Below are 15,000 nucleotides of genomic sequence, written 5' to 3' on the forward strand. Positions count from 1 at the left end.
GTCTCCTTCTTGTCTTTTCGACATTTCCATGATGGCATTTGATTTTTTTCTCTTCCTTTCCCTTATTGCTTATTGTTTTTGTGATAAGACTTTATCCGTTATTAATTTAGCTGCACAATAATATAACCTATTTACTTCTGTTATATCACATGAATTTCTGTGAACTGTCTTGATTACTTACTGTGTTCATTTGTTTTGTCAAACTTCTAACATTTTGAGTCTTACTGACTTTCAGAAATATTCGTCTTTCATTGATCTTAACATGTCTGTCCACCTCTATTAAACCAAGCAACTCTTCCCTTACATCCTTTTCTTCTAAACTAAGGGCACATTCTTTGTTCTCCTTTTCCTGCGGGCATTCTACAGAAAGTTTCAGAACATCTTCCTGTGCCATATTCTCTTCAGCTTCATCCAGTGTCATCCATTGTGCTTTAATAAGGGAAATCACTGGCCTATCACTCTACACCTTTGACTGTGTCAGAGTTGCCACCGTTTCAAGTTCCTTACCATACTATGCAACTCCAACTGAACTTTTGTACTGGTTTCCTACTGAAGGCTCCAAACTATCTTCATATGGCAGCTTATCAGATGCTTACCGCTCCACCAGATTCTCCTTAATTTGGAGATTCTCTTGTTCTGTCATGCTGTGATGTTTCCAGAGTTTGATTATCTACAGTAAATCCTTCACTTCACTTCACAGGTAAGCCATAACTTCAGTTTCTCTTTTTAACTACTCTATTACTAATCTTTTCTGCTTTCCCCCTCTGTTTTCTTATTTTTTTGTACTGTAAAATTTTCCACATCTGGATGCCTTTGGTGTATTCCTCTTCAAATATCTTTGCTGCTGCTCTTTTGTACTGATTAGTTTTGCTTTCTCCTCTGCATAAATATTGCACCTTATTAAATATTTTTTCTTACCCATGCCCATATTTCTTCAGATGTCTCTTGCTCCTCCTGTTTCTCCTTACTGTGGGGACTCACTGTTCCATCGTGCTGTGACATAACCTGTGGTAAGACTTTCTAGACTAAATCCTACACTTCACAGGTATTCCATAACTTTAGCTTCTATTCATTTCTACTTGGCTAATCTGTTCTACATTCTCCCTTTGCGATCTTATTTTCTGCATTGTGAAATTTTCCATATCTGGGTGCCTTTGCCTATATTTCTCTTCAAGTATCTTTGGAGCTGCTTTTTGTATTGTTTAGTTTAGCTTTCTCCTTTGCATAAATATTGCACCATATCAGATGTGCTGTATCCTTCTTTCCCATGACCATGTTTCTTTTTTATACCTTTCAAAAATTGCTACATTTTGTTCTTTATATTTTCATACTTCCTCAATTGCTTCTTTTTCTAAATGGCCCAAGGTTTCTTGGTCCATATAATGCTTTTCATGAATCCACTGTACTAATCAACACAAATTTACATTTGAAGCTTTTGACAGTTTTTATTGTGCAAGAATTTTTCTTTCCTCTAATTTCTTTCTTAATCTTTCTGTATATCTTCTATCCAGAAATTCTGGGCTTCATACATAATAGTAATAATACATATTTTTTTCTTATCCTCAGTAGACCACTCTATCCATCTTTATAGCTCTTTTTTGGCCTTCCAGTTTTTGTGAGTTTTGTGGACTAGTACTTCCTTCTGCAACGGGGGGGGGGGGTGGCATCCTCCCAGAGCTTGGCCTAATCCCACTGCAGGAATGTTTCCATGCCTTGAGTATTCTGCCCTGTCATTCTTTCCAGTCCTGGCAACAGTGTGCCTACCAAAATTGGGTACTTTTTATCTTGGGATTTGGGCATCCAGCTGTCTTTTTTATTTTTTAACCTACTTCTGTCAATGATGCATACTATACAAAATAGAGTCTATATATCAGTGTCATCTTGGTGAGATTTTGTAAAAACAGGGTCCACATTGTGAATGTACTTACCAAGACTAGAGGATGAATTCACTTCCAACAATACTAGGCTCCTTTGCTTGCCGATTTTATCATCTCTCCATTCAGACTTACTGAAATGCAATGCTGGTGATGCAGTTAAAACTTGGTAAGCAAAAAGACATGAGCCCGGAAAAGAAAGTAGGCAAGAGCCAGTCTCTTCACTCAGACACATGACAGATAAGACAAACTTCTTCCACTAAACAACTCATTAATTTGTATTTATTTCACAAGCTTGCTAGCACAAAGGTTTTAATCCTGCCTGTTACAGTAATGATGCAAGCACACACAGTAAGCTTAGGTAATAAATAAGCCAGTGGAGAATGGTGCTTAGCAGCAGATATCCTGCTTTCTTATAATGTTAATAAATTACCATTCCTACCCACACTCTTAAAGAAAATAGAGATTGTAAATAATGTATTTCAATTCCTATCTCTCCATCACCTCCCCAGCCAGCCTTCAGGCACTGGAATTGATCATCAAAATTTCCAGTGTTGCAGATGGAAGCACCTCTTCTATGCCATTTGCAGACAATAAGTCATATAACCTCAGTCAGTTTCTCATAATGTAACCAAATGAAGAAAAATCTGCATGAGGCTTTATTCAAAATTCAAGTGAGTAATGATCTGAGATAACCTGTAGTTACAAATGGTATGCACAATTTAACAAAAATGCAACTTAGGTTGTGTTTTACCAGAAACTTCCATTTTAAACCAGATTATCCCATTCTGTGGATAAACGTGATGCCAGTTATGCAAGCAGAACTAAACTAGAAAGCATCTTTTTTTGTTAAACTACAAAGCACCTTGTTATATTATAATGCAGTTTTATTACAGACAAACATAAAGCAATACTTTGCAATAGTACTTTCTTTTTCATGGAATTAAGTATCTGAGACCATTATACATTCCAGTCACTGTCACATGTAACCAATAACAGTTGTACTTCACAGAAACATAGCATTTTAATGCTGCATGCTTAACCTCACTAAATCATATTTCAACTTTAATACAACTGAGCAGGCATAATATGTATTCCCCTTTATCTTCAGTTGATAAATCTACCCAAGTTAAATGCAGTAACATTTGAGGAACTGAATTTTAAATGGAAACAGACAGTTAATTATATGGTTCTTACCTGTGAGAAAAGGTGTTTGAGCATAAGTAATGAATGGCCATTCAAAACTCCGCATTCCAGGACCTTTGGCATCGCATCATTGGCTTCTTTTATATCAGTGGGTTCATTAATAATTTCTAGGACACATTTTAGAAATGTAAGCAACAGGCACATTCAGCTAAATCTACTTTTTCATCAATATCTTGAGATAAAAATACAAAATAAGCAGCAAAAATATCTATGTAATAAAAATTTGAAATGCTACAAATCAGTTGAGCCAGTATAAACATTAACATTTTGTTTTTTCCAGTTTCAAAGATTTAACCACACACATATTTTTCCATTCTTTATTAACCACCTGAAATGGCTGGACAACATTTTAAAGAGACTCTAAAACATTGTTCTGTGGAAGGACTTTTAAGCTATTTTCAAAGGTAGCCAAATTGTTTGCTTTGTTAAAATTTGTAGGCAGGTTGCTCCCGGCTGATAATATTTTAGAAAAGGCTTTTTCAGCAAGAGCTCATCTGAAAGCTGGTCTCCTCAGCTTTAGGCCACTTTGGCTCCTGACAGTAATGTGGTATGCCTTACTGAAACCCTGTTTTCAGTGCAGGCAGCAATAATTTCCATTTAGCAGCTTATATGTTAATATGTTAGTTAGCAGTGATGTGTAACCACTTGACTCATGTTACTGTAAGACAGGGATGCTTATTCCACCTAAATAAAGAAAAAACAAAATTTTTCAGTTGTTTGTAAAACAGTAGGGCTGTGGACAGCGGCCATTAATGGCAGGACATATTTAAGCTTTGGCAGCAATATATTGACTACAGTAGTGCACCTATCATCAACATGGGATATTTTGTACACCACATTCAATTGATTCTGGACCTCTGTGGACTGTGCCTCTGTGAATGTGAATAAAAAGATTTGGTTTGTTCTGCTGAGATGCCCAAATACTTCAGCTGAGTACTATAGGTCAGTAATAAAACCATGAGAATTTGTAATTAATATAGGGAAGGTTGTAAGTAAATGTTTGGATGTACTGAATACTATGACTGTGTGTACTTTTTTTTAGTTAACTATGACCTTGTTTGCAGATATCCACTTCCAAATAATATTAAAGACTGTACAGAGCTGTATTTGAACTACCTACTTTTTATGTTTGCTATTTATAATAATATAATCAGTGTTCAAGATGCAATTAATATTAGGATATTAATGAGTAGAGAAAATAGTACAGGGCCCAGAACTGACAACTGAAACATCCCTTTAGTGAGGAGTCTCTGGTCAGTAATGTTACCATTAACAATCATGACAGTTCTGTTAGTAATATTACACCTTTAAACTATTTCTGTGGAGAAGCCACTGACTAGCAACTTTTGTAGAAATAGAGGGTGTTGGACAGTTCCCAGTGCTCTCCAAGTCCAAGAAAATAGCTCCAGTGAGTTCACCTAACCCACAAAAACAGAATACTGTTTGGAAGATTGTATAGAGCTGTTAATAGTGTCATATTTGGGCCAAACTTCATGTTGGTTTTGTGGGAGTAAGTTGTATTTTAAAATAAGTATTCCGTTGTTTTGTCATAAGCTAGTTTTCTAAAATTTTAGTCAGGGAATATATATGAAATTGGTTGGAAATCAGTGACTGAAGTAGATTGATAACAATGTGTACATATGTACTAGCATACAGAAATAATCTTAAGACTAGTTTTCAGTTGTTACAGTTTCATTGCGCAGCTCCAGTCAGAAAAGTACAACTCAGATTCTTCATATCTACGTTGTTAATAGTTTGTTTTCTCTGATGAACTGAATGTTACAGCTCCAGTCAATGTTTCTTCTCAATTGCTCTTAATAGTAATGCAAAATTTCACAACTCAAGTCAACCCCCAACAGTTTTACCATCAACTATCTCAGAACAGATATCTTATCAGAGCATAGCGTGCATGTTAATAGTGTACCTTTCGTACTTTTTTAATTCAAAGGTGCAATACTAAATATCTGTGCAAACTTTAAAATATTATGTCTTGGTTATACAGTGGCTATAAAAAGTGTACACACCCCTGTTAAAATGCCATTTTTTTGTGATATAAAAAAATGGGACCACAATAAATCATTTCAAAACGTTTCCCACTATTAATGTAACCTATAACCTGTACAATTCAATTGAAAAACAAACAAATCTGTTAGGGGAAAAATATAAAAAATAAAAAAGTACAATAATCTGGTTGCATAAGTGTGCACACCCTTAAACTAATACTTTGTTTAAGCACCTTTTGATTTAATTACAGCATTCAGTCTTCTTGGGTAGCAGTCTATCAGCATGGTACATCTTGACTTGGCAATATTTGTCCACTCTGCCTTGCAAAAGTGCTCCAAATCTGTCACATTGTAAAGGCATCTCTTGTACACAGCCCTCTTCAGGTCACCCGACAGATTTTCTATTGGATTTAGGTCTGGAATCTGGCTGGGCCATTCCAAAACTTTAATTTTCTTCTGGTGAAGCCATTCGTTTGTTGATTTGGATGTATGCTTGGGGTCTCTGTCGTGTTGAAAGGTGAAATTCCTCTTCATCTTCAGCTTTCTAGCAGACACCTGAAGGTTTTGGGGCAAAAGTGACTGGTATTTGGAACTGTTCATAATTCCCTCCACCTTGACTAAAGTCCCAGTTCCAGCTAAAGAAAAGCAACCCCAAAGCATGATACTGTCACCACCATGTTTCACCGTGGGGATGGTGTTCTTTTGGTGATGCAAAGTGTTGTTTTTGCGCCAAACATACCTTTTGGAATTGTGGCCAAAATGTTCAACCTTATTCTCATCAGACCATAACACATTTCCCACATACTTTTTGGAGACTTGATGTACTGTTTGGCAAATTGTAGACGTGCCTGGATGATTTTCTGTGTAAGAAAAGGCTTTCGCCTTGCAACCCTACCCCATAGTCCAGTCAGTTGGAGAATATGGGAGATTGTTGTCACATGTAGTCACAACCAATACTTGCCAGAAATTCCTGCAGCTCCTTCAGTGTTGCTGTAGGTCACTTGGCAGCCTCCCTGACCAGTTTTCGTCTTGTCTTTTCATCAATTTTTGAGGGACGTCCAGTTCTTTGCAACGTCACTGTTGTCCCATATTTTCTCCACTTTTTGATAACTTGTCTTCACTGTGTTCCATAGTATATCCAATGCTGTGGGAATTTTTTCGTACCCTTCTCCTGACTGATACGTTTCAACAATGAGATCCCTTTGATGCTTTGCAAGCTCTCTGCGAACCATGGCTTTTGCTGTAGCACACAACTGAGTAAATGTCAGGAAAATCCTACTAGGTCAGCTGAACTTTATTTGGGGTTAATCAGAGTCTCTTTAATTAATGGCAGGTGTATACCCAAGAAGACTGAATGTTGTAATTAAATCTAAAGGTGCTTCAACAAAGTTTTAGTTTAAGGGTGTGCACACTTATGCAACCAGCTTATTGTACCTTTATTTTTTTTATATTTTTCCCCTAACAGATTTGTTTGTTTTTTTAATTGAACTGTACAGGTTATAGGTCACATTAAAGGTGGGAAATGTTTTGAAATGATTTATTGTGGTCTCGTTTTTTTATATCACAAAAAACTGGCATTTTAACAGGAGTGTGTACACTTTTTATATCTACTAAATGTCACAGCTCCAATTCAACAGCACAATGCTTCTTTGCTAGCAGTAAATACTTTACTTTTAACAGTACATGTTAATTCTCCACTTTTATGAAGTGGCTGCCAAATGTCACTGTTCCAAATAGTCTTAATGTCTTTCTACACCACCCCCCACTATTTTCAGGAATTTCAGAATAGGGCTTTACCTGAAAATAGCAGCAGTATGTTGGTAACAATGTACATCTCTCTCTATTTTTTATTAAAACAGTGCTGTTTTTAAATACTGGTACCTGCAGCCATTTTAAAATAATGTCTCTTGCTTTTATGTCACAGCTCCACTATAAATATACTATGCTGTTACTCTAACAATGCCATATTATGTTTCTTTAATAGCATGCTACTTGGCCACTGCGTACAATGCAAAATTTCACAGCTCTAGTTATGAACCGCCCTCCATGTCACAGCTCCAGTCAGAAAAGTATATTTTGAGTATTTCATATCAGAGCATGGAACAGTGTTAACAATGCCCATCCTGTTTTTAAAAGCAAAACAGAACAAAATCAAAGCCAGAAGGGTGCTAAATGAAAAATACTGTTTTTCACAATCATTTTAAAAATACTACCTGCTACTCAGTGTTGCTATAAAGTGCAATGTAAAATGTCACAGCTCTAGCCAGAAAATTACAGTTCAAGTATTTCAGAAGAGTGCTTATTAACGCAAGGTGGAGGGTTTGGGGACCAGTGAGGGACCACAGGGTGGTTAATGTGTATTTCACTCCAGGCAACAAATGCTGCTACATCTCTTCTCTCATACAACTTTTCAATATAAGATTAGTTGGTTGTGAAATCACCAGTGAGGGACCGCAGGGTGGTAAATGAGTATTTCACTCCAGGCAACAAATGCTGCTACACCTCTGGTTCTCTCATACAACTTGTCAATATAAGATTAGTTGGTTGTGATATTATTACTTATTTCCCTTTCATATCATTCATGCAAATAACACTGTTTCTGGTACTAATGTCAAAGTTCACAGGCTTCCTTTCTATCTTCATTTGTGCAAGGAATGGGCTCATGTTTTTCAGACTGAAGCCATGCACACTACATAAAGGAAATATCTGTTCAGCATACGCTATGCATCCTACCAGCTTTATGTCAGCAATTAATATTAAACTTCTTTTCATCTCTTTCAACACAAGTTTTCTTACAATGCATATTATTGATAAAAGTTCATGCTATATGCCTGTTTCTACACAAGCATGGTATTCTACTTGATTAAATGTATAACTTCAAGCTGTATATTCTTTACAAAGTCACCTGTAACATATATTGGTTTAGCTGTCTTTTACATTCTTGAGACCACGGCCTTTACAGTGCACATGCTTTGGTATAATGCTACATGGGACTGTAGACTTACTTTAAAATATTTTATATGTCTGTTTTCTGCTTCCATTGCTAAAGCCACATTTAAAACATTTTTATGTGCATGGTTATTTCATAATAATGTTCCTGAATGTGATAATCATTGTACATGATATCCTGTCTCTCAAACATTTCTGTACAGTCTTAGGTCAGGTCTCACAATTCAACCATATTCTCAATCACTTGTTCTTTAAGCTTTCTAGGACAAGGGTTGAATCTGTATCGCTGAACTATCTTAAAAGATTTAGAAATGATTTTGCAATAACCCTACCAGCTGTACAGAAGACTTTTTTTACTTTGGTTGTGAAAGGTTGGAAGGCTTTTCATCAAACTATAAGCTTCCTGTCCAGCCACACTGTATAGAGGTCTCTCATTCAGTTTTCACTTTTATTTTCAGTTATACAGGATTTCAGAGTACTTTGATCAAGAATAGATTCACATCAAATGTAAAGTCCCTATAGTTCCCATTTTTTTCTATGTTCTTTTTAACCTGCCTGCTGGTCATTACTCTACCTAAAATCAGAATAGAGACCATTCATTTAACAACAGTAGAGAGGTAACCACCACCAGATCCACTGGTGTGAGAGCTATCTGTAGGAGCAGTCAGTCAAGCAGCCATGAAGGCTATTTGGGTCCTAGCTGGCACCCCAGCAATGAAAGAAGTTTTAGTTTATTTTGCCAATCCTCTACCCCTTGGCAGAGAGGCATGTGACCCTGATCACTGCGGAAGCTCCCAGTGCATTCCCCTATATGTGTGCATGCTCCCATGCATATGCCCATACAGAATGAAGGCTGCGTTAACTAGGAAGAAAACTGAATGTGATTGGGACAATGTTTGTTTGTGGAACAGAACTGTTTCCTTTGTTGGTATAGTAAAGCATTGTAAGCATAAAAGACTGAATTTTAAATGATCATTCTCTGCCACTTTACAGGTACTTTTGGAATGGGAAAGTGTCAGCATTTGTAATCCTGATGAGGTAATTAAGATCATAAAAGAAAGTGACGAGACACAACTGCAGGTGCAGCAAAAAAAAAAAAAATGATGTTATGACGCCTTTGCACTGGCCCAGGAATCAAGGAGCCTCAATCCTCACCACTAACACAAGTGAGGGGCGTCCATATAGGGAAAGGATAATAAATACACACACAGTAAAGCACAATTTCCCTTAAGAGCACACAGAGATCACAGTCAGTCTGAGCTGGTTTCTTCCTTTCCCTCCAGGTCCCCAAATAAGACTCCCAACTGGCACAGCTATAGGGTCCAGATGTCAGCCTAGTTGTCAAGCTAAAACCTCCAGCACCCTCTGTGTCCAACCAGTGCTTTGTGTACCTGCCCAATTAGCTGACACACAGACACACTTTGAGATAAGAGTTATATACAACCACACAGGCACTCCTGGGGAAGGCTGGCACACAGGTTCTCCAGCTGTGCCCCTTTTACCCAGACTATACGGTAAAAATCACTGCCACCACCCAGCTAATATTTATCAGCTACTCAAAGGCCCTTATGAAAGGGTATCCAATTATACTGTGGAATATTATTATCCAAATGGTAAGTGTGACTAAACAGCAAAGCTTATTTGGAGTGACTTGGTACAGTATCACTATATATATATATATATATATATATATATATATATATATATATATATATATATATACACGCATATATGCAATGTACTCTAAAGCTTAAATTATCTCTACACAAAACAGCCACAGTTGAAAGGTTTAAAAATATTTAACAATACATAATAAAAACACAAGACAATACTGCTTACTACACAGTGCTAGGCAAGAGTTCAGAGATCACAGAGAAATACTTAAAATAATACAGTAGCAAAAGTTCTGACATCACAGAAAAATAAACTAGTCTAATCTTCCGATTTCCTAGGTATATCTAAGAGAAAACACAGTTCTAAAATCCTGCTTACATCTAGACACAGGCAGAGATGGTGATGTTGGATGCTCTCAAGATAAAATGCTCTAATGCTCTCATTCTTTCTGTCCTTAAATTGATAACACAGTGCCACTAATTCATTTCAGATTACATCATTTATTTCTGGTTCCCAGGCTAACAGATTCTCAGAAGTTAATAGCCCTTGATCTTGCAGCTGGTCAGGAAGCCAGAACAATAAAAGAATTTATACATGCAAATTCTAGCAAGTAACTCTGGTCTCAAAACAATAGCTAGAATTCCTTCATCCAGACATATCAGCTCCGAATTCTGACATCAAAGACAGTCATAGAATGCTTGACTTAACTTTCCTACAGCAGAGTGCACTGTTGTTACATTTTTGCAGTTCAATATCCAATGCAGTCTTTTCACATTTAAGAGAACAAGCCTGTGGCTTACATTAATATTTACAAATGACATAATTATCTACAAAATTCTATCTAATTAGACTGGCAGCCTTCACCTATCTTCACACAACTCCACCCTTGGAGAATTCAAGCTAGTTTTTCAAGTGACTCTTGAGAAACATTGCTTGAGAGAACTAGGTCTATCTGAGTATACCTTACCCCACTCACTGTCTTGACAGCCCATCTGCAATGGCATTGCTAATCCCACTGCGGTGCAGCACTGACATATCATATGCTTGCAAACATAGGCTCCATCTTAGCAACTTGGCATTTTGCTGGCTGGCTTTGTTTAACCATGTTAGGGGGTTGTGATCTGTTACTAACATGAATTTTCTTCCATACAGATAAGGCTGAAGTTTCTGCAGTGCCCACACTATGGCTAGACATTCCTTTTCTGTAGCTGCATAGCATTCTTCCCTGGGTTGGAGTGTACGACTGAGATAAACCACTGGGTGCTCTTCTCCCTCTGAAGAAGTCTGGCTAAGTACAGCCCCCTCCCCACTGTTCGAAGCATCCACCTACGCAACAAATTATTTGCTGTAATCTGGACTGGCTAACACAGGGGGTCCTCACAAAGCATCTTTAAACTTCTGGAATGCCTGCTCACATGCTGTGGTCCACACTACCTTATCTGGCCTGTTCTTCCTTGTCAGGTCTGTGAGGGGAGCAGCTACGGTACTATAACTGAGGATTAACATTTGGTAGTACCCTGCTGTCCCTATGAATGCCCTCACCTGCTTTTTGGTAACAGGTGCAGGCCATGCCTGAATGGCTTCCACTTTGGCAGGTTCTGGCCTGATCTTACCACTCCCCACTCTATGTCCCAGGTACAAGACACCAAACGATCAACTAGTAAAAAAGGCAAATGCAGAGTCAAACCAACACAGTTTAATACATTTATCACTTTCATCCGCCAAATAGCTGGACCTCATCAGAATATGCAAAAAATACAACAGTCAGCTTATATACCCAGAAACTCCAACCCAATAAGTCAATTAACACATATAAAACAATTAATGGAAAACTGCTAAATGAACATCAATATAATATATATATATATATATATATATATATATATATATATATATATATATATATATATATATATATATACACACATTAAAATATATATATATGTATATATTAATCTATGAATACCCTGTCAGAAAAAAGACAGGTACAAAACATGAATAATGTGCTATAAAAACAAAAAATAAAATAATTGCTTAAATAGCAAACATTGATTTGAGCTTCAATAAACTGGAAATAGAAATAATATATCATTGAGACCCGGAAAACAAGAGGCATTACATTTGAGTTGCCATCTAAGGTCCAAAAATTCAAGAAAAATGTCACGAGAACCACCTCTAGGGTCCACCACAACACTGTCTATGACAGAAAATTTGAAAGAATGTGTGGGAAAATTCTTCAGGTGTCTATAAAGTGCATTCCGTTCATCCTTTTTACCAATGTCATAACTGTGTTGATAAATCCTGTACCTGAATTGTCTAATGGTCTTGCCAATATAAAAACAGGTACAAGATTGACACAATGCAACATAAACAATTTCCTTGCTGTCACAATTGAATCTTTTTCTGTACTTAATATTACCATAACCATGTACAAAACATTCCGTACCCTCAAGAATAAATCTACACTGTGAACAGTGACCACATTTAAACATTTACCACTAGACAAAGAGGGGGGGCAACATTCTTTCAATCATGGTTTTAAAACACATGTCCTTTTGATACACAATAACAAGTTGTTCATCCACTTTATTGAAGATGTTTGAATCACACTTGAAAATGTCCCAAAATTTAATAATGACAGATTTAATTTCCCTGAACTGTAAGTTACATGGTAACACCATGGCCTTCTTATACGAAACACTGACAGAGTTGGAACCCGAGTCCAGATTGTTCTGGACTACAGTATTGCCCAGGAGTGGAGTATAAAAAACACTCATTCTCTTTCTCTTGACTTCCATAAAGATTTCAGTTAAGAAATCTTGGGGATAACCCCTCCTTGAAAACATGTCAAATAACCTTGCACATTCATCAATAAATTGTTCTTGACTAACCATTCTTGCCAACCTGACACATTGGCCCTTAACAATGGCCTTCTTTTGATGCATGGGGTGCCAGCTCTGAAAGTGCAAATAGGAAACTGGAATGTGTAGGCTTCCTATATAATGTGGAATCAAATCTATGTAATACACTGTTCTTCACCAAGGTGATGTAAAGAAAATTAATTTGAACAGAGTCAAGTGATATGGTGAACCGTAAAAATTCTGTAGAATTATTAATAAATTCAAAAATGTAATCTAACCTTTCCCTGGTGTCATGCCAGAAAATAATAATATCATCAATAAAATGCCTATACAGACAGCAACTGTCCTTAAATTCAGAAGTAAAAACAAAATTGGTCTCCCAAAAGGCCATGCCGGTGTTGGTATGTCCCAGATAGGAGACCTCTGCCATACCCACCTGACATTTGCTGGGCTTAATGGTCAACCCTGCCCTCTGGAGTCTACCCAGCACCTCCCTGAAATGTTGAAGGTGCTCTTGCCAGAAATGGCTGTAGATGGCAATATCATCTAGGTAAGCAAGGGCAAACCCTCCTGCTCCTGTTAGGATATGATCTACCAGCCTCTGGAAAGTCACTGGGGCATTTCTCATCCTAAAGGGCATCTTTGTGAACTCATACAAGCCAAAAGGAGTCACAAAGGCTAACCTCTCTCTAGCACTGGGAGTCAAGGGCACCTGCCAGTAACCCTTGTTAAGATCAATGGTTGTACGATACTTAGCCACACCCAGCTGCTCTAGGGCCTCATCTGTCCTAGGCATGGGGTAAGCATCTGACTCTGTGTGACTATGTAATTTCCTGTAGTCTACACAGAACCTGATGCTGGCATCCTCCTTTGGCACCACTGGAGAGGCCCAGGGACTGTTGGACTCAAATTACCCCTAGTTCCAACATCTCCTGTATCTCCTCCATCAGAGTCTGTTTGACTCTCTCAGGCAACCTATAAAGGGCCTGCCTAATAGGCCTTTGGGGTCCTGCATTCACCTGGTGCTACATCAGGTGGGTGCACCCTGGTTTCCCAATGAACACGTCCCCAAACTCCTGTAACACTGCTCAGATTTTTCGAACTTGAGTAGTAGATGGCTCCTGGGACACTGTGACCCCTTCCACTGAGGTGTCAGTCCAAGCCTCATTGAGGAGATCAGTCACCAGATCTCCCACAGACTCCTCCTGCAATCCACTGCAAATGCTCAGCACAAGGGCCTCCCTATCATGGTAAGGTTTCATCATGTTAACATGGTACAGTTTGTGCCCCTGCCTCCTGCCTAGCAGTTCCACCATGTAGTTAACATTACTTAGCTCTCTTACCACCTTGTACGGTCCCTCCCAAGCTGCTTGCAGCTTGCTGTGGCTGAGAGCAATGAGAACCATTACCTGCAGCCCCACAGCATACTCTCTACCTCGAGCATGTCTGTCATACCACACCTTTTTCTGTTGTTGGGCTTCTTCCAGGTTATCCTGGACCAAGCCATGAGTTCTCTGAGCCTAGTCCTGAGGTTTAGGATATATGCCACAGCAGACTCCTTATGAGGTTTACACTCAACTTCCCACTCATCTTGCATTAAATCTAGAGGTCCCCTCACCCTATGCCCATACAGGAACTCAAAGGGTGAAAAATCTGTGCATTCCTGGGGAAACTCTCTGCAAGCAAACAACGGATGGGGCAAATATTTGTCCCACTCCCTCTTAAACTGGTCTGCAAATGCCCGTAGCATGGACTGGATTGTAGAGTTTAACCTCTCAACAAGACCATTAGTCTGGTGATGGTAGGGGGTGGTCTTCAGGTGCTTCACCCCACAGGACTTCCACAGACAAGCCAGCAGGTCTGACATGAAATTGGCACCTCTGTCAGTAAGTATTTCTTTTAGGAAACCTACCCTGCTGAAAATCTCTAACAAAGCATTTGCCACCTTTTCTGCTTCAGTGGAGGACAGAGCCACTGCCTCAGGGTATCGTGTAGCATAATCCACTACCACTAGGATATACTTTTTCCCTGTGGAACTTAGGGTACTCAGAGGCCCCACAATATCCATAGCTACCCTCTGAAATGGCTCCTCAATCACAGGTAAAGGCATCAGAGGAGCTCTCACCTTGTCTCCTGCCTTGCCTACCATTTGGCACTGCTCACAGGTCCTGCAGTACCCTGTTACATCTCTGGAAATTCCAGGACAATAGAAGTTCTACATAATAAGTCTCTTTGTAACTTTTATGCCCATATGACCTGCAAAGGGAATATCATGAGCTATTGTTAGAAGTGCCAGATGGCAGACTCTAGGCACTACCAACTTCTATACCCTCCCACCTTCTAGCCCTCCCTCAGGGGTCTACTCTCAATACAGTAACCCTTTCTCCCAGTATACAGATTCCCCCTTCCCTTTCAAATCTGGTGCCTCACTAGCTACCTGCCTCTTGCAATGTAGGGTATGAAAGCTGAGCCTGTCTCAACTCTCTCTTTGTA

At 38.5% G+C, this 15,000-nt stretch overlaps 1 protein-coding gene across 1 annotated transcript in view; it reads right to left on the reverse strand.

Moving 5' to 3' along the window:
• DNAH10 (dynein axonemal heavy chain 10) overlaps positions 1-15,000 on the reverse strand; it is a 5,879,077-nt gene that overhangs the window by 5,627,376 nt on the left and 236,701 nt on the right. The window contains exon 6 of the mRNA XM_044069759.1: positions 3,072-3,187. Coding sequence (XP_043925694.1) covers positions 3,072-3,187 — 116 coding nt within the window. The remainder of the gene's footprint in view (positions 1-3,071; positions 3,188-15,000) is intronic.

The sequence above is a fragment of the Protopterus annectens genome, chromosome 4.part0, assembly GCF_019279795.1.
Source record: "Protopterus annectens isolate FY-2018-M chromosome 4.part0, PAN1.0, whole genome shotgun sequence".
In the NCBI taxonomy this organism is placed as follows: Eukaryota; Metazoa; Chordata; order Ceratodontiformes; family Protopteridae; genus Protopterus; species Protopterus annectens.